General features: G+C 47.0%; 1 protein-coding gene across 1 annotated transcript in view; it reads left to right on the forward strand.

Annotated features, from left to right (window-relative positions):
- satb1b (SATB homeobox 1b) overlaps positions 1 to 19,965 on the forward strand; it is a gene marked incomplete at its 5' end in the record, with an annotated part of 39,257 nt that extends 19,292 nt beyond the window's left edge. Inside the window, 2 exons of the mRNA XM_068702149.1 lie at positions 15,698 to 15,907; positions 17,694 to 19,965. Coding sequence (XP_068558250.1) covers positions 15,698 to 15,907; positions 17,694 to 18,359 — 876 coding nt within the window. The remainder of the gene's footprint in view (positions 1 to 15,697; positions 15,908 to 17,693) is intronic.
- Between the last annotated feature and the right edge of the window lie 314 nt (positions 19,966 to 20,279).

The raw sequence follows: 20,279 nt of genomic DNA on the forward strand, positions 1-20,279 counted from the left end.
ACCTACCCTTCTGAGGAATAACGCGTGAATGCTGTTAATCAGAACTTCTTTCATCTTACTTTGTCAAGCGGCTCTTACAGCAGCATCGATGCGTCATAAAGCCAACAAATTTTATTCTCAACCTGCGCACATACATTGCGTCGAATGTCTACACACACACACACACACACACACACACACACACACACACAGAGAGGCTGATGGATGTCTTGCAAAAATTGAAAAGAATAAAGAACCTTCAGCGTTGGGGAAAAAATATTGACACTAGATGCGTATAACGTAATGTTCGTACAGTTCAAAGGCAAAGAAGTAGAAATCCGTCCGACCCGGAGAGAAGCTTGCCCCAGTGCAGCGCTGCTGCGACTCATCGACATAATGACACATGTCCTCTTTATTGTGGGTTCGGAGTTTAGCAGCCGACGGTGTTTCAACACCAAACAAACCTGTTTATATGAGCTCCATTCAGTAAGACGATGGGGCCCCTGTTATCTTCTCCCAGAGAGCACAGCGCTCACACAACACAAGCCTGTGTGTGTGTGTGTGTGTGTGTGTGTGTGTGTTGGAAACAGGGAGGGGAAGAAGGAAAAAAAAAAACACACACACACCACCAATTTAACTGTGTATTAAAAGCAATTTTAAAATGTAGAGCTAAGGAGTTATTATTAAAGGTTTTCACGTGTCTGACGGAGGAGTTGGGAAGATTTTCCACAATTGTGCTTGATGAAGACGATGAGGGTGGTGGTGGTGGTGGGGGGGGGATAGATCACCAAGGGCGGAATAATCTAGAAATATCTGCAAAGGCTTTATTTTTTTTCTTGCTGATTAGGATGATTATACCCTCAGATAGCTTTGTTTTACCAAATTGCAGTTTGATGCACAAACCACTGTTTTTGTTAAGGAGTTCAAAGACTCCCTGGAAGGATTGGAGAAAGAGAAAAGGGGGAGAGAGAGCGAGGAGGCATTGACTCGCTCACGTCTCCCTCTTCTCAAATGAAGGTTCGTCTGGGAACAGGTTTCCACCGTGCCTTCTCCACCTCACTCCCATCTCTCTGTCTTGCCCCCTCTACCTCTCTCGCCCCCCCCCCCCCCCCCCCCACCCCTCCCCTTTTCCCGATTTCTGCCTCTCTTTCACGTTCCATTCATGGCAGGCGGGTGTGAATGTGAATTGAGCAGCAGATAAGAAGTGTGCTAATTATGCCTGTGAAAGGGGGCCTGGGAGAGCACTTATCTCTGGCTCCATCTCGTAATGGGCGCTCCCCGGGCAGCTGGTCTCCCCCCTTACTACCCAGCCGGCATCGCCACAGCTACCGGCAGCGCCAGGCCCGGGCCCGGGCCCGCTCCTCCCCATCAGGACCCCTTAAACCCTGAAAAATCAGTGACCAGCACCCAGTTTTCACTCAGCAGCTTCCTCAGAAATCTTCAAAAATCCATCATTTTTCAAGATTGTAGTTTTAGCCGTGGGCAGATAATTCCATCGTGATTTTACTCTCCAGAATTTGCGTCAGTCCATCTATACGTGCGGGAATGTCTCCTTCGACGTTGTATCTTTTGTCCCTTCCCCACATATACAAGCCATTGTTATAATATGTTGATGGCAGTGGAGCTGCAACAATCACTAGTGAATTAATCGACCGGTCGATCGACTGAAAATTTCGCTGATCATCATTTTGAGTCACTTTTCGAGCAAAAAGTGCTGGTTCGTTTGCTGGATCCAGCTTCCTAAACGTTGGTATTTGTAGCTTTTTATCATTGTTTCTCAGCTGCTCTTTCATATCATTGAATGTCAGATATGTTTGGGTTTGGACATGGTCTTGTTTTCAGGTGTTTAAGGTCTAAAAGCACCGGCGCCGCTGCTGGAACCAAAGAAATGATTACTTCATGTGACCACAGCTACGATACTGGGCGTTAATTGCTCGTGAGCCAAGAAGAATGGCAAAATGTGTTTTTAAAATGACACGCTGTAAACGACAGCTTTAGTCCAGAGAGGTTCTGCAGCCGGGCGGGAAGGAAAACAACACTATCCGAGCTTTGGGTTTGAGCGCCGTGCCAGAAAGAGACTGCTGGTACACTGAGGTTTGGAGTGCAGAGTGTGGATGTGGCTGGTGACGAGTGTGGAGGATGGGCCGGACTGGCAGGATGCCCACATGGGGTCCAGGGAAATAATCGCGGGGGGAAGGGAAGAGGCCTCGCCGCCGAGGCGCTGGCACCGTCCCGTCAGCTCCGGCGTGCAGTTCAACCTCTTCAGCTCAGGGTTTCCCAGCATGCTTACGCAAGCATAGGATCAGGTGACCAGGATCCGTTGGTACCAGTCTCCCCCCACCCCCACCCCCCCCCTTGTATGTACAGCATGAGGGTGTACGTGTGCAGCATATTGGCCTTGTTCACAGAAAGACGGATGATGCAGCGGAGAAGGGAAGGAGGAGAGCAAACGGAGATCTGGAGAGAGCAGAGGAGTGAGAGATGAAGGAGTTGAAGGAGGTCAAAGGCAGCAGTGGTCCCCTGGGTAGGAAAGCTGTGAAAAGACGTTCCCTGATTGGTGCGCGCTCCACTGAGCGTATTCGCACTTGTGTGTATTTCTGTATACTGCGTACAGATACGGGTTTATGCGAAGGCACATTTGAATGTGTGTGTGTGTGTGTGTGTGTGTGTGTGTGTGTGTGTGTGTGTGTGTGTGTGTGTGTGTGTGTTTCGGGGGGTTCCTGGAACGCAGCCATCCCGTCCTCTCTTAGGGCTCGTAACCACTGCAGGCCTCTGCCCCCCCCATACACACACACACACACACACACACACACACACACACACACACACACATTCAATGTTGCATTTCAATCACTCTTTTACTGCCACATATTCAAAGTAGTAACTATAGAGCAGTGAATCTAACCCATTCCATATTACTTCATCAGATTGATGGTCGCATTTCACTTCAAGTCTGGGCATACATATTTTTTAAGTAATCCATGCAGCAATTGTGATTTATTAGGACAGATATTATACCCAGTCTTTGATAAAAAAAAAAAAAAATCGGAATCATTATTCATGATCCATTCCTCAAGGCCTCAAACTGATCGAACGCTCCAAGAATGCTCCGTTTCCATTTAGCTTCGGGAGACGTCAGACTTGGAGAAAACAACTGTGTGTTGCTGGGTTTTTCGAAATCCAGCGAGGACAACTGCCAGAAGGCGCCCTATTCGCCAAAACAGGCCCGTTTTCCTTCTAGCCCCGCGGAGGTGCGAGCTACGATCTGGACACAGTTGATGTCAACATTATTATTAACTGCCGCAGTAGGGCCAGAGCGGCGATCTTGCAAGGCTACTGTGCTTTGTTTTCAGGGGGAAAGCTCGCTGTGTGTTCGGCTAGCCTGGCAGAGAGGGGGCGGCTCATGCTCAGATGAGCGATTGGAGGTGAGCTGAGCGCGGGGGGGGGGCGGCGACAACGGGGGGGTGGAGGGGGGCGTCGCTTTGACATGACTTTTATGTCCAAACATCCCCGACACTTCCTGAGAGGAATTGCGCGACGGGTGAAAAAATCAGAGTCCCTGCTGTCACAAAACAAGCACCCTGGGAAGCTTCCCGCGCGCCACGGGGCTCAAAGCCCTCCGACTCCTCAATGACCAGAAGAGTGCAGAGCGCAGTCACCGCCACCAACACCGCCCTCTCTCTCTCTCTCCCTCTCTCTCTCCCTCCCTCTCTCTCCATCTCTCTCTCTCTCTCTTTCTCACATCGCCCATTCTCCCCTGGAAGAGGCTACGCTAATTAGCCAGGCTCTAATGAGACAGAATGGCACTGATCTGGTCCGCCGCTGCGCCACCGGGGGGGCCCGGGCGGGGGGGCTGGCGCAGTAGTGGGGGGAGGTTGGTGTATGCCATCTGTCACCCTGCACCCGCCTGGCACGGCAGTCCCCGGAGTGGAGGATTGGTTGGGGGGGGGGGGGGGGGGGGTGAGTGCCTTGTTGGTCTGGAGAGGTGGGGGGGAGTGTGGGTGTGGGTGGGGACACTGATATGAGGAGGAAGGGAGGGTGACAGAATAACGGGAGCCGCTTCCTTCATGTTTGGAAAATGACTAATTTCCTGTTTGGGGTTGAATCCCATTAGTGGTCGTACATGTTTTATGGGAGCTTGAACGCTTTTCTTAGCTTTTAATCTCAGATATTTAGCACATGACCCGCCCAACCAGACCAGACCAACGAGACACACACACACACACACACACACACACACACACACACACACACACACACACACACACACACACATATCCTTCTGCTCCATCCAATGGCTGCTGAACAGGAGGGGCAGATGGCTGACCTTTTTGGGTGTCTGTTTCTGGATTGCGACCGCTCAGAGGTTTGTCTGTTACTGAGAAGCCGCTTGGGGTCGACGTGTTAGAAGTCGTGTCTTTTTTGCACGGAGAGTCGTTTCACAAATGCCGTCAAATGACATCATAGTATAGCAAAAAAAAAAAAATTGATACAGTGACGATGTTGACAGATACCTTTTTTTTTTTAATATATATATATATCTGGAGCTGCTTTGTACTGGAATGGCCCGGGGGCAGTTTTGCGCCACTTTTCATAAGTTGTACTTTCTGTTTCGATGGCATCAAGACGTCTTCTTCTTTTTTTCTTCTTCTTTCTTTGTAGATTAACGGCGCTCCACACCTCTCTCTCTCTCTCTCCCTCAAATTAGGCAGATCAGAGCGAGCATATCGCAACCCCAAGGGATCCAAAAGGGCCGTGCCTGTTTATTAATTGATTTATTTATTTATCTCCTGTGCCTGCTTGGTTATTAGGTTGCCATGGGAAACAGGCTAGGCCAGATCCTCTCTATTATTAAAGACACAATTTCTTGAACCGGAGACCCAGCTGTCTGAATAATTAATTTAGCGAATGAATTATCTTGCAAACGGTAAGTCTTCCCCCCTCCCTCTGAAACGAGCCTTTCCCTTATTGTTTAATGGACAGTGGAATTCCCACCAGCCTGTTTTCTCTTCTGCCCGTTTCATCGAAACCCTCCTCCTCCTCTTAGCAGGAGCCCCGGGGTCTCACTGAGCATGCCCAGAGCACTTTGTGTCTCTCCTGCCATCTCTCTCACTTATGCCTTACATGCCACCTCTCACCCCATCTGTCTCCAATTGCGCAACCCACTCCCTCCTCCTCCTCCTCCTCCTCCTCCTCCTCTTCGGGGTCCAAACTAGGAATCTGCCCCGACTGTCAGCACTTCAAATTGTCTCTTCGTCACCTCTAATGGATTTATTACAAGACAAATGTTTTCTACCGGGGAGCAGGTGTTAGCCGCTTAACCGAGTTAGCACTTTGCTAATAGTTCACTAGCCCCCAGTAGCTCTCAAGGCCTAACCAGGGCTCAACCTATAAGCCACGTGCCTAACCTTACTAGCCCTCACCCTTTGGATCTGCTTGTTAGCCAGTGCTCCCCTGGTCCCAGTGACAGGCGCGGCAGCATTGTGCTAGCTCTTTCCTTCCTGCGACTGTTCTCTGGCTAACCCTCTCCCACTGTCTCCACTCCTCCTGACAGACCACACAGGGCTTGTTCTGAGGCCCATTCTCGCTAATCTGATCAGGCAGGCAAATACGCCGGGAAAAGCGCTTTAATGATCCCCCTAATTACCTCAAGTCAATACCAACTGTATTATTAGACTCGGGGAAAATATTCCATTAGGGTGCCCCCCGTGGGAGTCCCCCCTGTGCGCGCCGGTGTCACGCGCCGCGCGCCCCCCCCCCCCCCCCCCCCTACGCTTGTAATTAATTTTATTTACACACTCAGGAATGCACAAGGTCGCACCTGCAGCCCGGAGCCGCCCGCCTCGGCCCGCCTAATCAGATCTGTCATAATTATCATTCTGCATGCTTCTGACACACGCCGGGAAATATTTCAATTTAACTACAGCCACTGGCTCCGGCAGATGCAGCCTGAGAGAGAGAGAGAGAGAGAGAGAGAGAGAGAGAAGGGGAGAGAGAGAGAGAGAGAGACTGTGAGTGTGTGTGCATACAGGAGTGTGTGTGATTGAGTCTAGGGGAATTGCATGGGGAGATATTAGGACCTATCCAAGTGCTCATGCTGGTGCTTGTGTGCACTTGGTTTTGCTAGCATTAGTCTTTCACAATCTCTCTCTCTCTCTCTCTCTCTCTCTCTCTCTCTCTCTCTCTCTCTCTCTCTCTCTCTCTCTGAGCGGAGACCTTTCCCGTCCTCATCATGTTCTTTGGTCACTATTTTTAAAGCGTATTGCGTAAATCGAGCACGGAGGAAGATGTATATGAGTTGCCGCTTCCTCCATGCACAGAGAGACATTTCAGATTTTGGTGTTTACTTTGTTGCCACTTGTACAAATATTCTATTTTCACTTCGAGATGAATTTCCGAGTTGAGCGAGACACACAGCCACACAAGGACAAACAACTGCACATGAAGACTTCTATTTCAGAACACTTTTTTTTGGGGGGGGGGGGGGGGTGGAAATTTGTTCTCTTTCATTAGTATCTGAAGCAAACTTGTTGGCCAATTAAGAACACTTATTTAGCTGACATAGACAATTTGCAGGTTCTCTGCTATTTCAATCCCTAATTCAATAAGATCAGTCATGATTTATCAGCTTAATTATGCTTTGATATTAGCAATTAAACCCAAGCTTTGAATTAAATCTCAATCAAGCCCTTATAATTGGTGGAATCAGACTGCATGTAGGTGCTTTCTGTGTTTGTAATGTTGCTGCCGCCGTCGTTGTTTATCTCGAGCTCATCTTCAGTGTGTTTGTTGTCTTCTGTGCATTCATCCTCCATCTGCCTCAGCTGTATTGAACAGAGACGATTATAAAATATAAAAAAAAAAAAAGGAGGTAAATTTGTGGTGGGAGAACGGTGTTTGAACATTCAGTGTAGCTGTGCAGACAGTGCCGCCGCCCAAATATCAGCCCACCACCAGACTAAAGTAGATTACGGTGCAATTCCAACAATACTAATATTTGCTACGAAGAGGAGCACATGGACTGCGGCATCATCAGCGGCTCCATTTTCCGCCATTTTGTACTCATAAAAAAAAAAAAAAATCTTTAGTGGGCAAAGAGAACGCAATTTCACTAATACGTGACACCCACTGATATCTAAAGTGATCTCTTTCAGGATTTAGATTTGTTGTCCTGCAAATGTTTAGATAAATACCGAGCGTTGAAACATTCCTGGCATCTAATTTCTCGATCAGATATAGATTCAAATTAAAATATGTTCTAGCGAGGCACTTATCCTGCTGAGAATCCGACACAAGTAGATTACAGCAGCACCGGGGGGAAACTCCCACTATTGTCACCGTGTTCTGTGCATTTGTGTGTGAAGAACTTCGCTGGGAAAAAGAACAAAACGTACAGCTAGAGAGAAGAAAGGAGAGGAGGAGAAAGAAAAAAAAAAAAGGAAAAACGCTGCAACCACACAGATGTTTAATGTGCTCCATTTTAGATGGACTGGTCATTTGCCTTTGGTTATTCTTTATGCTCCATCTGCCTCTATTTGGTTGCTCGGAAAATTCCCCGCGCACTTTATTGGTTCGGCAGCCGTGACGTAAACTGCCACACAAGAACTGGTCGGTATTGTTTCTGGGAGCAAGTGCTGACACAGAGAGGGCCATTTCCTGCACAGTCATGCCTTGCCTCCACAATGTGTGTCGCGTTAGCTGTCAGCCTGTTATTGTTGTCGACTCGCTTATTGTATCTGGTGAGGTCGCGACCCCCCCTCTTCAGAAAACGTTCACTGTTTTTGGCGAAGACTTCTCCGTGTCGCGGCTCGAATAGAGATTAATTGTTTGGCATGTATGAATCAGACTGGCAAATTTCTCTCCTAAAGCTCAGCCACTGACATCCTCAACAAAAGAGGATGGTGACACAATCTGGCAACCAGAATCTGGAAAGCATCCACTCTGACAAGACATCAGAGTCGTATCAACATGATTTAATAATAAAAGAGTGTTTCTTCTTTTTTGTAAAAGGCAAGTTTCAAATGATTTAGGATGACTCCTAATCTTCAAAAGCTTGCTTTCGGGTAAAAAAAAAAGGAAAACGGCAGCTCTGTGATTTGTACGTATGAGAAATAGAAAATGTCATCACCCATTACTGCGGTCACAAACCCAAAGCATCCGTAGGGGCACGTCTGTCATTTACAACAGATGTCAGTTTTAGCCTTATCTTTTTGGTAGTGCGACTCCAGACCAGCGTGTGAATCGGAATCAGATGGCGAAGTTATGACAGATAATGCAACAATAAGTCCAACTCTTTGATCGTCATACGGTGGACAGTTCTAAATCCAGTCCAACAAAGTAGCATATTTTTAGAAAAATGTAAATTTCTCTTATTATTATCTTATTATAATTATTTAACATCTTCACACCTCCCGTTGTGCTGTGGTTCACTCGTGTATGTGACGATGGAGACGGTTAGAGAGGTGAGCTCCCAACTAGGGACGGACGTTTTTAGGCAATTTCCATAACCGAGTACTGGCGTTGCATTACTATAGAAGGTCATCAGAGCTGCGTGGACAGCAGTCTTCACAGAATGAAATGGCAAGTGGCGCTAAACGTGAGAGCTGTCCACGAGTCTGTCGTTATAGCTACCTCGTGTCGGCTCTTCGCTCATAAAAGTTGCGTCTTCTTCACTCTCGTGGTGGTTGTTGTTCGCCGCGATCGTAGCTTGTACTCGACAGACGGCCATCGTTCTCCTGAAAGCAAACGATGAGCCGGCTAAACTTGTCATTTCAGCGCTGCTAGCAAATGAGCTGATGGGAGGTTGCCTGTTATCTAGGTCTGCTGTTTTTCTCCTTGTGCTTCATGTATAGAGTTTTATATGAATATATATATATGTATTTTTAGAAGCAAAAAGAGAACTGATTACTCGATAGAGTACTGGAGTTCTCTGGTGGGTCTCTATTATGAACTCCCAGCAGCGATGCATTGAGCGCTGACAGATTCTCCGTGGACACGGTCCTCCTCAAAAACATTACTAATCGTCCCTACGTAGGGACGGCGTTATAAACATGGAGCCTCTCGAAAAATAATCTTCTCCTTTTCTTGAGCGACACAGATTTGTATGTTAAGAATCTTGCTAGTAGTCATTTCTAGCGGAGACCTAGCCCACACCGTGACCTTCTCCCTGTCTCCTAGTCAGTCAAAGAATACAAACGCGATCAGTTTGCGTGTTCGGTGAATGGCTGACACAACCTTCGCAGTGGTGCTACGATAATCAACGGGTTGAACTATGAATTAGTTCCTTACGACCACCAGATCAATCCTCATCAAGGACTAAATAGACTTTTTCTTTGGGAGTTCGGACCCTTTTTCCTCATCTAATGAGACACATGGCACTTAAATCATCTCTGTAGGTTATTAGTTTACTCCAGTGCTCCGGTTATCCCTGTAACATTCAGTGTTTAAAGTAACTGTAGATTGCCAATGGCTGTGCGTACGTTCAAGAAAGAAATGGAATAAAGACGCTAGCAGTCTAATGAACAGGATGTTGGTTGGGTTGAAAGCAGGATGCAATGTGTTTTCACTATTTTGTTAGGTAGTGCTGTTCCTGGTACACTGACACTGACCCCGTTGCCCCGTCTCCTTCACAGTATGCCAACGATTATTTGTAAAGTCACTCAGAGCTTCTCTGTTTGTAGATAAAGACTTATTCTATGCCCCCCCCCCAAAAAAAGAGTCTGGCCTTGAATTCTCTGTCAATTATTGCTTATTGTTGCGGGAGATCCGCATATGTCCGAGCATCAGGAAGGTTTCAACACTCGTCGTCGGCAGATGGGCGTCCACCGTGGCGTTTTTTTTGTTTTTTTTTGGTTTTACAACACAGCACACGTTACCTTGCGGGGGTGAAGGCGCCACGTGCAAGCCGCCAGTTTGGCTCACTCAGGGAGGAGAAACGTGTTATCGGCTGCATTTATCTGCATAGTGTTGTCTGCCAGTGCTGGGCCTCTGCCAGGTTCAAGGAGGAGGAGAAACAATAACGCATTGTCTTCCCCCTACTTTTAGCTCCCTCCCTTGTTCAGACACAGAAGAGGTTTGTCTGCTGCCTCCGAAACAGTCCTGTCCTCCAACCCGACAGCCGCAACAATGGCCACAATCATTTCTTCATCTGGGATTTCTTTTTTTTTCTTGATTTTATTATTTATTTTATTTTTTTTGATGCGTCATCTGATCTGATCTGATTTTCATTCATTTTATTTTGTATCCAAATGATCCTAATCCAAACGGTCCTCGATACACTCGGCATGTAGTCTGCTTCTGGGGCTGAAACCCGAGGCGGCAAACTGAAGCATGATTTCTGGTCACGCAGTAATCCGAGGAAGGAGGGGAAAAATAAACTCAAATGGCAAATTGATGGACATCTGTTGGCTTATTTTATTTATTTATTTTTGCAGTGGCCGAGGTCAGCCTGATGGGGCTGATAACAAGCAAATGAGATTAGAGGGAAGGTGTTGGCCAGGCCGTGTGACAGACCCCTCTGTCTGTCTGTCTGCCTGCCTGCCTGTCTGTCTGCCTGTCTGCCTGCCTGCCTGCCTGCCTGCCTGCCTGCCTGCTTGCCTGCTTGCCTGTCTGTCTGCCTTCCTGCCTGCCTGCCTGCCTGCTTGCCTGCCTGTCTGCCTGCCTGCCCCTCTCTCTCTGTCTGTCTGTCTGCCTGCCTGCCTGCCTGTCTCTCTCTCTCTCTGTCTGTCTGCCTGCCTGCCTGCCTGCCTGTCTCTCTCTCTCTCTGTCTGTCTGCCTTCCTGCCTGCCTGCCTGTCTCTCTCTCTCTCTGTCTGTCTGCCTTCCTGCCTGCCTGCCTGTCTGTCTGCCTGTCTCTCTCTCTCTCTCTCTCTCTCTCTCTCTGTCTGTCTGTCTGCCTGCCTGCCTGCCTGCCTGTCTGTCTCTCTCTCTCTCTCTCTCTCTGTCTGTCTCTCTGCCTGCCTGCCTGCCTGTCTCTCTCTCTGTCTGTCTGTCTGCCTGCCTGTCTGCCTGCCAGGCGCTCATCCCTGAGCTCGCCTGCTGGCTGTGTTTGCAGCGGTCGTTCGCTGGTTGGACGGGTTGGGCGGTGAATACCATGCTGTTCTCTGACAGAGCAGGCCTATGCGCTTATTGGCAGCTTGTGACTGCAGCACTCACATACTCCGCGTACCGCATTGCCATAGCCGGGTGAATCTCATCGCATGAATTCAACTATTGTGTTTGGGAGGGAAATAATTTTTTTTATCAGCACACCCGGTTGCTATTTATACCAGGACCACACAATGGCCCGCCGAAGAGTTTATTACCCTTTTTAATTTGGCACCTCGTGACCCCCGGAGCCCCATTAGCCTTCCGGTCAGATCTGTGTCCGCTGTAAAACCAGAAAAAAAAGGCCAGTGGTTCTCCATTGCCAGTCCCGTTGTTTGAAACTAATTAATAATTAAGCAACGATGACCTAGAGGCAGCGGATTATTGTGCAATATTGTCGCAGGTGTGTGCCAACATAGCAAGATAATCCTTCGCCTGTCAGCGCTTATTGCTCCGATGAACCTGTTTGCAGCATCTGTGGGTTCGGCTCAGAGATGTATTTAGCATCGAAACAAACTGGCTTCCCCCGTTCACTACTTACTCTGTGATTTACGAAGGCGAGCGAGGTTCGTCGCGCTGGTTTACTTCACCAGGTCAACTGATTTCTGCCATTAACGCTCTCAATAGGGGCCGCAGTTATATTCATTATCAAGTAATCTGCTGGTACTTTTCTTCACCGATTGCGTGATGATTATTTAGTGTAAAATTGTGACGTTTTCACACTCATTGTTTTCAGTGTGACGTTCAAAAGACGTTCAGTAAATCCTCAGACGTGAGTACTTGAAGATGAAGTTTTAGAGGAAAAAATAATCTATAAATTAAAGTCCAAAGTAATTCACAAAATGATTAAGTTGTTAGGGCTAAGGTGTAAGTAAATAACAGCATTGCTTCTTAACTAGAGCCTCATTTACTCTCTGGCTGTCTGACACGCTTTGCTACCTTAACTCCTTATCTGTGTAAAAATAAAGAAAAAAGAATGTGTTCATATTGAGTGATAACTATCCGTCAGTCGCAGACTTTCTTACCGGCATCACCGGTCAGTTTCCCGTCGCTGCGACGCGATCCGGTTTCCCGAGCAGCAAGTCTGTGTGAGTGTGTGTTCTGTGTTGGCCAACAACTGGGCCTCTTCTGAGCGTACCTGTTCTATTTATTTATAGAGTGCCCTTAATGATCTTCAACAAAACGCAGAGTGCGGCGGATTGAAGAGCCCTAGATTTTTTTTTTTGTGTGTGTTTTTTGTTTTCTGGACCGTGTTGGAACACTTTAGCGGCAGGGGCAGCAAGTTCCATGATCCAATCAAGAGCGGTTAGCGCTCGTCGGCCGCGGTGGAGAGGCTCGACAAATTACATTAAATAATAAACGCGGGGGGGGGGGGGGCAGATATTTGCAACAGTGTGTGGCCGTGTTGGACGTAAAGCCTTGTTGGGTTTGCTCACTCTTCAGGGAGAGTTTTGATGTGTAGGTGAGCTTTTCATCCGACATTATTCACGCTACTTAAAATTGTGGAAGAATTCAGTTTTATGCCGTTCACAATACGCCGGTTCTTTTCCTTTTATAAAGTTTACTGACAACGAGGGAGTCAGATCGCTAACTTCTCTCACTCCCTTCTCTCTCTCTCTCTCTCCTTCTATTCCTCCCCGTCTCTCTCTCTCCTCTCTTTATCCCCGCTGCCTCTGCCTGGCCTGTGGAAGCAATGCAATTAGACAAACACAAACAAAGCTCTTGAAACTGCCATGGAAAATGCTGACTGTCCACTGTCCACAGTGCTGGCCGGGAGCAGCGCTAACTGCTGTTTGACGCGCATCACATGGAAAATAAATAAATGATTTAATAATAATTTTAAAAAAAAAACCTGTAAAGCAAATGTTTGTGTGTTTGTTTCTTCCTTCTACAAAAAAAAAAAAAAAAAAGCTACATGTCAGCTCAAAAAAAAACCAAACTGTAGAGCACAAACACGAAGCATTCACTCTAATAAACTCTCCGTACTTTATTTCATCAAATGGACTTCCTGGCATTGAGATGGAGTTCACGTCGTGCCTTTGTTTGATTGGCTCTGCTACTTTGGGTTTAATCCTGCTGGTTTTGGGAGTGTTTGAGTTGGATTACTCCATCGTTGGGCCGGGGTACAGTTTCTCTGGCTTTGACAAGATGGTGTGTGGTGGTTTGTGTGCGTTTCTTTGCGGGCCGTGCGTCTGCGTGTGTGTGTGCGTGTGTGTGTGTGTGTGTGTGTGTGTGTGTGTGTGTGTGTGTGTGTTCGCCCGCACTACCGAATCAGCTGAAACCACAGACAGCCCAACTGGAGCGCCGTCCAAATCCCTCTGCATGCAAATTAAAAACGCAACAATAAACGTGGCAAAGGAACAAGGTGGGCACGCAGGCTTTATGGCCCCCTCTACCCCGCTCTCCCCTCTCTCTCTCTTTATGTCTCCCTCTCTCTCTTTCTCTCTCTCTCTCTCTCTCTCTCTCTCTCTTTCTCCCCCATCTCGGCTTCCTGCAAAAACCCCCCTCCTGGGTTTGATGTGGCTTATGGGAGGAGTTGGAACAGGGGACAACCAAACTGCTGAGTTATCTCTTGCATGCAGTGTGGCGGCGTGGCTCTGCCCTCTGTGTGTGTGTGTGTGTGTGTGTGTGTGTGTGTGTGTGTGTGTGTGTGTGTGTGTGTGTGTGTGTGTGTGTGTGTGTGTGTGTGTGTGTGTGCGTGTGTGTGTGCGGACCAGCAGCGCGGTGTAATCCTGTGGAAATGAAAGGTGCTGCCGCGCACTGGCCGGGAGATTACAGCGCCGCTCTGTCACGGCGCCAGGACAGACTACCCGGCTGAGCGAGTAGCCCTCCGTAACACACACACACACACACACACACACACACACACACACACCTCAATGCTTCTCTTTGACGCTGTGTTTCCTCCTCGCTGGTTTCCTCCTCGCTGGTTTCACTCCCCGGCCGTCCGTCCTTCTTCATCCACTTCTGTCCCTTTACAGCTCTCTTGTAGCTTCACCCCCCCCCCCCTCTCTTATCCTCTACCTCCTCTTCACTCTCCCACACAGCACTACAGTGTGTTATTTCCCTTCGCTCTTACTCACACACACACACACACACACACACACACACACACACTGCTCTGCTCTGCTGAGCTTTAGGTCATCACGTCTGAGGCTGTGAGCCCACGTCACCCAGCGGCCCGCTGAGCCCTTCTGTCTGTACAGTCGTGAATCCTCAGACGGTCACTCGGCTCCGTGAACGAACACAAACGCACGATTGAGTTGAAGCGGGGTGAGACCTCGAGCGAAGCTAAAACCAGGAGTCCGGGACTCTAATAACACTTTTAAACAAGTACGAAAGTGAAAGAGTAGCTCCACGGTTCATTTGTCATTTTATGACACAGGGTTTGTAGCTTGTTTAAGCGACACACACATAGAACATGTATACGTCATTATTTGTGGCTGTTTATTCTGTCTTTTATCCTCTCCATAGATTGATTGATTGTTTATAAAATATAAAACTGTGAAGATTTCAGATCTCCCAGAGTTTGGAACAGTCCAAAACCAGAACTTGTTGGTGTACTGTCAGTATGAGCCGCTGGAACCAGACACCAGTTTGGAGTTTGTTGCTTCAAAATTACAGTGAAATAATCGGATCGGTGATCCGTTGAGTGATCGTTTCTGCTCCGTTCAAATCGACGTAATATCATTTTTCCTCAAATTGATATATAGAGAATATATCAATAGTGACATCAAGTGTAATTAACTGCGTTATGTATTATATTAGAAACAGATTTTTTTTTTAAATTACCATTTGGGGAACATCTTGTGTGATCCCATCGTCACGGTGACCATTCTACTGAAAGGAAATTTGTGTGCTAAGTTGCACTTTAGCACACGAGTAATTCTGTGCATTTATCTCACAGTATAGAGAAGTAGAGAGGAGCGTCCTCTCGTCCTCTCGTCCTCTCGTCCTGCTCATTCAGCACCGCGTGAACCCGTCGCTCGTCGGGGTCACACTCGCCGTGCCTCCGTCGGATCGATCACATAAAGGCATTCTGGGTCTAATTGTCCCTCGCCGCTCCTCAGCTCTGTCTTTCATGGCCCTCTGCTGGAGCGTTTCAAACATGGGAGTCACTTCCCTCCTCCCAGTACCCAAGAGTGTGTGTCTGTGTGTGTGTGTGTGTGTGTGTGTGTGTGTGTGTGTGTGTGTGTGTGTGTTTCTCCTCCCTGCTGTGTTGCTTGACCTTGGCTGATGCACATCTTCGTCTTCAGCTGTGGCAGAGCGTAACATTGTAACATGCGGGGAGGTTTAGCGTGTAAATCTTTTTTTCTTTTTCGATACTTTGCAAAGAACGTTTGGCTGTAAACTCACATCTGTAACACCAGAAGAAGTATTTAATAATCTGGTTCTCCTCTTAGGTAAAACACTGTAACCCTGGGTGACCATGTGAACCAGCCTCCATACTCGGCGGGGGGGGGGCGGGGCTATAATTAGTTTAAAGAACAATAAATTCATTATACGTTCTGTTAACCTGTGCTCACGTTTGATCCTAAAAGGAGACCGAGCGTTACTGACCTTCTCTCTCTCTCTCCCCCCCTCTCTCTCTCTCTCCCTCCCTCCCCCGTGTCTCCCTCTGATCCCTCCCTCAGGGCTGGCTCTGTGAGCTGCTACGCTGGAAGGAGGACCCCTCTCCGGAGAACCGCACGCTCTGGGAGAACCTCTCCATGATCCGCCGCTTCCTGAGCCTCTGCCAGGTCGAGCGGGACGCCATCTACGAGCAGGAGAGCAGCGCCGGGCAGCAGCAGCACCACAACGAGCGGCCGACGCACCTGATGCACATCTCCGCCGAGCAGCCGCAGGTGAGCGTGACTGAGCGCGTGTGTGTGTGTGTGTGTGTCCCGCTGTGCCGTTGGGCAAGGCACTAGCCCACGACTAGCTCTGGAACCAAACCAGGCAACCTTAAGTAGCTTAACCCAGTGGCACAAGCAATAACAGAGTTTTTTGGAAATGTTGAAGTGCCCTCTCATCTGAAGGCCAGAATAGTAGTTTGATTGATTTTATTCCCCAACTCGCATTCTGCAAAGTCCCGCCCTCCTCTGCCTGTGATTGGCTGGTACCCGTTGCCTTCTTTCAGGGTATTGCTGACGAACAGGATTGGTGGAAGGTCGGGTCGGGTGAACGATTTCAACTCTGACGTCACAGCTCTCATATATTATTTATTATGAATTACTATGTCCTGATTCTGGGGGAAAAATGTTTATTTTTAAATGTTGCTTCGTACATTATTCATGATTCATACTACATGGGTGAAATGTGAAGTTACAGATCTGTTGGAACAGTTAATCTCAATGTTGATATGGCACGCTGACTTAATAACAAGAAAATGTAAGAATGGCACTTTGTCACAAAAGTTGCCGACCTCATGTCGTTTGAATGAAACAACACTTCCTATGAACTTGTTAATTAGAAACACGGCAACAATCAGAATGTCCCACGTTTCGAGCGAAAGATTAGCCTGAACTGATTTAACAGCTGCTTTATAAGAACATTCTAGATGAGCAGACAATAGAACACAAGCTCGGTTAACGGTCAAAATCAAATAATAATAAAGCGCAATAAAACTTGGCGTGGCCAGTGTTTCACAAAGGCGGCCATTTACTGGATACAAATAAGGTAATAGGATTTCTTCCACGACTCAGTTTCATCAGCAGAAATGGAATTTTTTTTTTTTTTTTGCATACTTTGCATGCAAACAGAAGATTGATAAAATAGGATTATTTCTGATTTAATGGCGTAGTTTTACACCGTCCGCGAGAGACTCGCGTTTAAATATTTGGTGCCTCTCCTTCACTAACGCGACGCATTAGCCAAATTAGCTCCCATTTGCTCAACAAGAACTATCACAGCTCGCTTTATTGGTACAGTAAAATCACATCTTTGGGTGCATTTAAGCAGCTGGCAAACAGAGTTCCTGCAAAGTGCTGTTTTGCAAACTTCATTACGAAACACCTATTCTACAGCGGCTGACTCAGAAAGGAAAATACAAGAGCACCCATTTCACAGGAAGGGGGTCAACGGGGACCACGAGTTGCCCACTCGCTGCCTCTCCAGCCACACAATGAGGCATTTTACGAGCGGTGTGTCATGTGTTTACTCTGACGGGGGAGTCCGGCGGCGGACTGAAAGCCATCGATAGCATTCTCACACCGCGGACAATCAGCCGGACCATCGCGACGTGAATTGTGCACAGGGATCTTGTTTATCGCTGGCTGGCAATAGAGCCTGATAAGCAGCAGAGGCTATAATAGAGAGGCCATTTTCCCACTGAGTGTGTCTCTTGAGTTCATGTGTGTGTGTGTGTGTGTGTGTGTGTGTGTGTGTGTGTGTGTGTTGCCTCTACCCCAACAATGAGAGACACAATCTCCCACCACCGGGAAAAAAAAAAAAAAAAAAAAAATCATATCTGCAGAACTGATTGCATTCAATGAGATATTACATGGAGAATTCCTTCAACCAAGTGCGTGTTCTATACACAGCGGGGCCCGTTTCTCCTCACAACTCAATTGATTTTAATGAAAGGCCTTATTAAGGCGCCGATAAGTGTTCACTGATAACGTCCCCGTCTCCTTTCTCTTCCTGCCGCAGGCTCAGCCGCCCCTGTCGCTGCAGCAGCAGCAGCAGCAGCAGCATCAGCATCAACATCAGCATCAGCATCAGCCCTCCCTGTCCCTCCAGCACCCCTCCCAGCCCCTTTTGTCCCAGCAGCCCTTGCAGCTACTGCAGCCCTGCACGGGGCCCCGTCTGCCGCCCCGCCAGCCCTCCACCGCCTCCCCGGCGGAGACGGAGGAGGAGGGCGGCCGCGGAGGGGGCATCAAGTCCCGCACCTGCGGAGGGAAGATCTCCCTGGAGGCTCTGGGCATCCTGCAGAGCTTCATCCAGGACGTGGGCCTGTACCCGGACGAGGAGGCCATCCACACCCTGTCGGCCCAGCTGGACCTGCCCAAGCTCACCATCATCAAGTTCTTCCAGAACCAGCGCTTCTACATCAATCACCCAGCGAAGGCGCCCAAGGAGCCCAGCAGCAACAACAACAACAACAGCACCACCACCACCACCAACACCAGCAGCAGCAGCAGCAGCAGCCCGGCCTTCGAGGAGGAGCTGACGGACTTCAGGGAGAGCGGCGAGCTGCTGAAGGAGCTGGACGACAGCACGCAGACCAACAGCACCATCTTCTCCATCAAGATCGAGGAGCAGCTGGCCCGAGGCGCCGAGGCCCAGTCGGAGTCAGAGCACGAAGCCAAGGAGTAGGACGCCCCCCCTCCCACACACACACACACACACACACACACACACACACACACTGCACATGTACTGAGAGCTCCTCTCGTGCACACACACACAGACTGACGCCTATGCTAAATGCAAAAACGCTCCGGCCGACACAGAACCACCGCACTGCAAATAAAGAAGCGCAGTGTTTTTAATCAGCACGGCGTCCGGACTACATCAGGAGCGTTTATATATATATATATATATATATATATATATATATATATATATAGGTTGCAGACTGACCATGTGACGCGTTCACACACTGGAAAGCCCATTTCAGACTCAAGTACTACTTTTTGGATTTTGTAAAACTTGTATTATTCACTGTAAAGACTGATGCATCATTTAAATAATCTGCACAAAAAAAAAAATTATTCTAAGTATGTTGCCGTGGATATTTGCTGACTGCACTCTATGTCTGTTGTTTTACACTGACTTACTTTATCTTTTTTGAGCTACTGATTATATTTAAAAAAAAGAAAAAGGAAAAAAAAGTCCTCCCCCGCCACTGGAGTTTGCTAGGACTTTGATAGGTGTTTACGTACGTGGTGTTTAACTGGATTTTAAAAAATAATAATAATAATAATAATAATAGCAAATGAAATCAAGGACCAAGTGGTTGACAAGGCCTTAATTATGAGGCATGAAGTCTGGAGCCTGCTGGCAGATTAGTTATTCTTTTAAAAATGGATCGGCCCCGGTGACTCTCCGAGAATTAGCTCAGTCTTTACATATTATTTGTTAGGGAGGAAATATAAATATATATATATAGACATTATATTGTAACTGTAAAAAAAAAAGAAAAGGAAAAAAAAAAAAAAAAAAAAGAAGATACAGTCTTAAAGAAACTATGCCAACAAATGCCTTGTACTATACGGCACTGCCGATGTTAGATTATTTTGCAAAACCTTTGTCACTGTAACTCTCTGAATTGCCACACAGTTAGAAATGTGAATTACACCATGTTTATGTTGTCCGACATTATTTATTTGCAGTTCATGCAGTGTTACCGATGTAATTACTTTTTTTTTTTCTTAAGTTTATGTTACGTAGAGCTTAATTCTTTTTTGTTTTTAATTCCACAGACCTTTTTTTTCTCTCTTTTTTTTTCTATTTATAAATGTGATTTCGATGGGCAGTAAAAACAAAAAGTGTCTTAAACGTTTTAAATGGAGAAATGTGCTTTAAAGGTTGCCTATAAAAAGTGCTGTATGTTGAGCAACTCATGCTACAAGCTTCACAATTTAAATGTTGTATGCAATTTTTACTATCATGCAAATAAGCTTAGGTAAAATGACTAACCTATAGAAACACCTTAGAGAGAAAAACATATGCAATCTGTGTGAAAATCAATGTCTGCGATGTGTCTTCCTTTGGTTAACGACCCAATTCAAAAAGCTATTCCTGTATAAATACTCTGTATAAAAGTGTTTCTTTTTTATCAGTTTATTTCAATGAGAACACCGGTTATTTTGTTACGACTGACTGTTTTATAAGTGTTCCTCGGTTCCTTTCTGCAGAAATGTTCTAACTAGAAGTGGTTATTGATTGTTAATTACACAATTAAACTGTTTGTATTGTACCACAGATTCCTTGGCATTAACTTGACCAGACTCTTTTGGCACCAGAGTGGGAATTCTTCTTTTTTTTTTTTTTTTTTTTTTTCCCCTTTCTTGTTTTTCTCCTTCTTCTCCTCTGCGGACAAAAGATGAAACAATGTGAATTGTTTTTTAAATCCACCGCTAAGAGATATCCACTCCCAGCCGCTGACTGACTCCTTCAGCCGCAGCCACCGAACACGTTATTTGTAATAACTGTAAATATCACATCTTATGAATCATTGATTGTTTATTACTTGTAAATATATTTGAAGTCTGTGCAAGAGCTCGCCGTGCA

Source organism: Cebidichthys violaceus, unplaced genomic scaffold, assembly GCF_023349555.1.
Source record: "Cebidichthys violaceus isolate CVI_PGR_0920_01 unplaced genomic scaffold, fCebVio1.0.p SCAF_81, whole genome shotgun sequence".
Lineage (NCBI taxonomy): Eukaryota > Metazoa > Chordata > Actinopteri > Perciformes > Stichaeidae > Cebidichthys > Cebidichthys violaceus.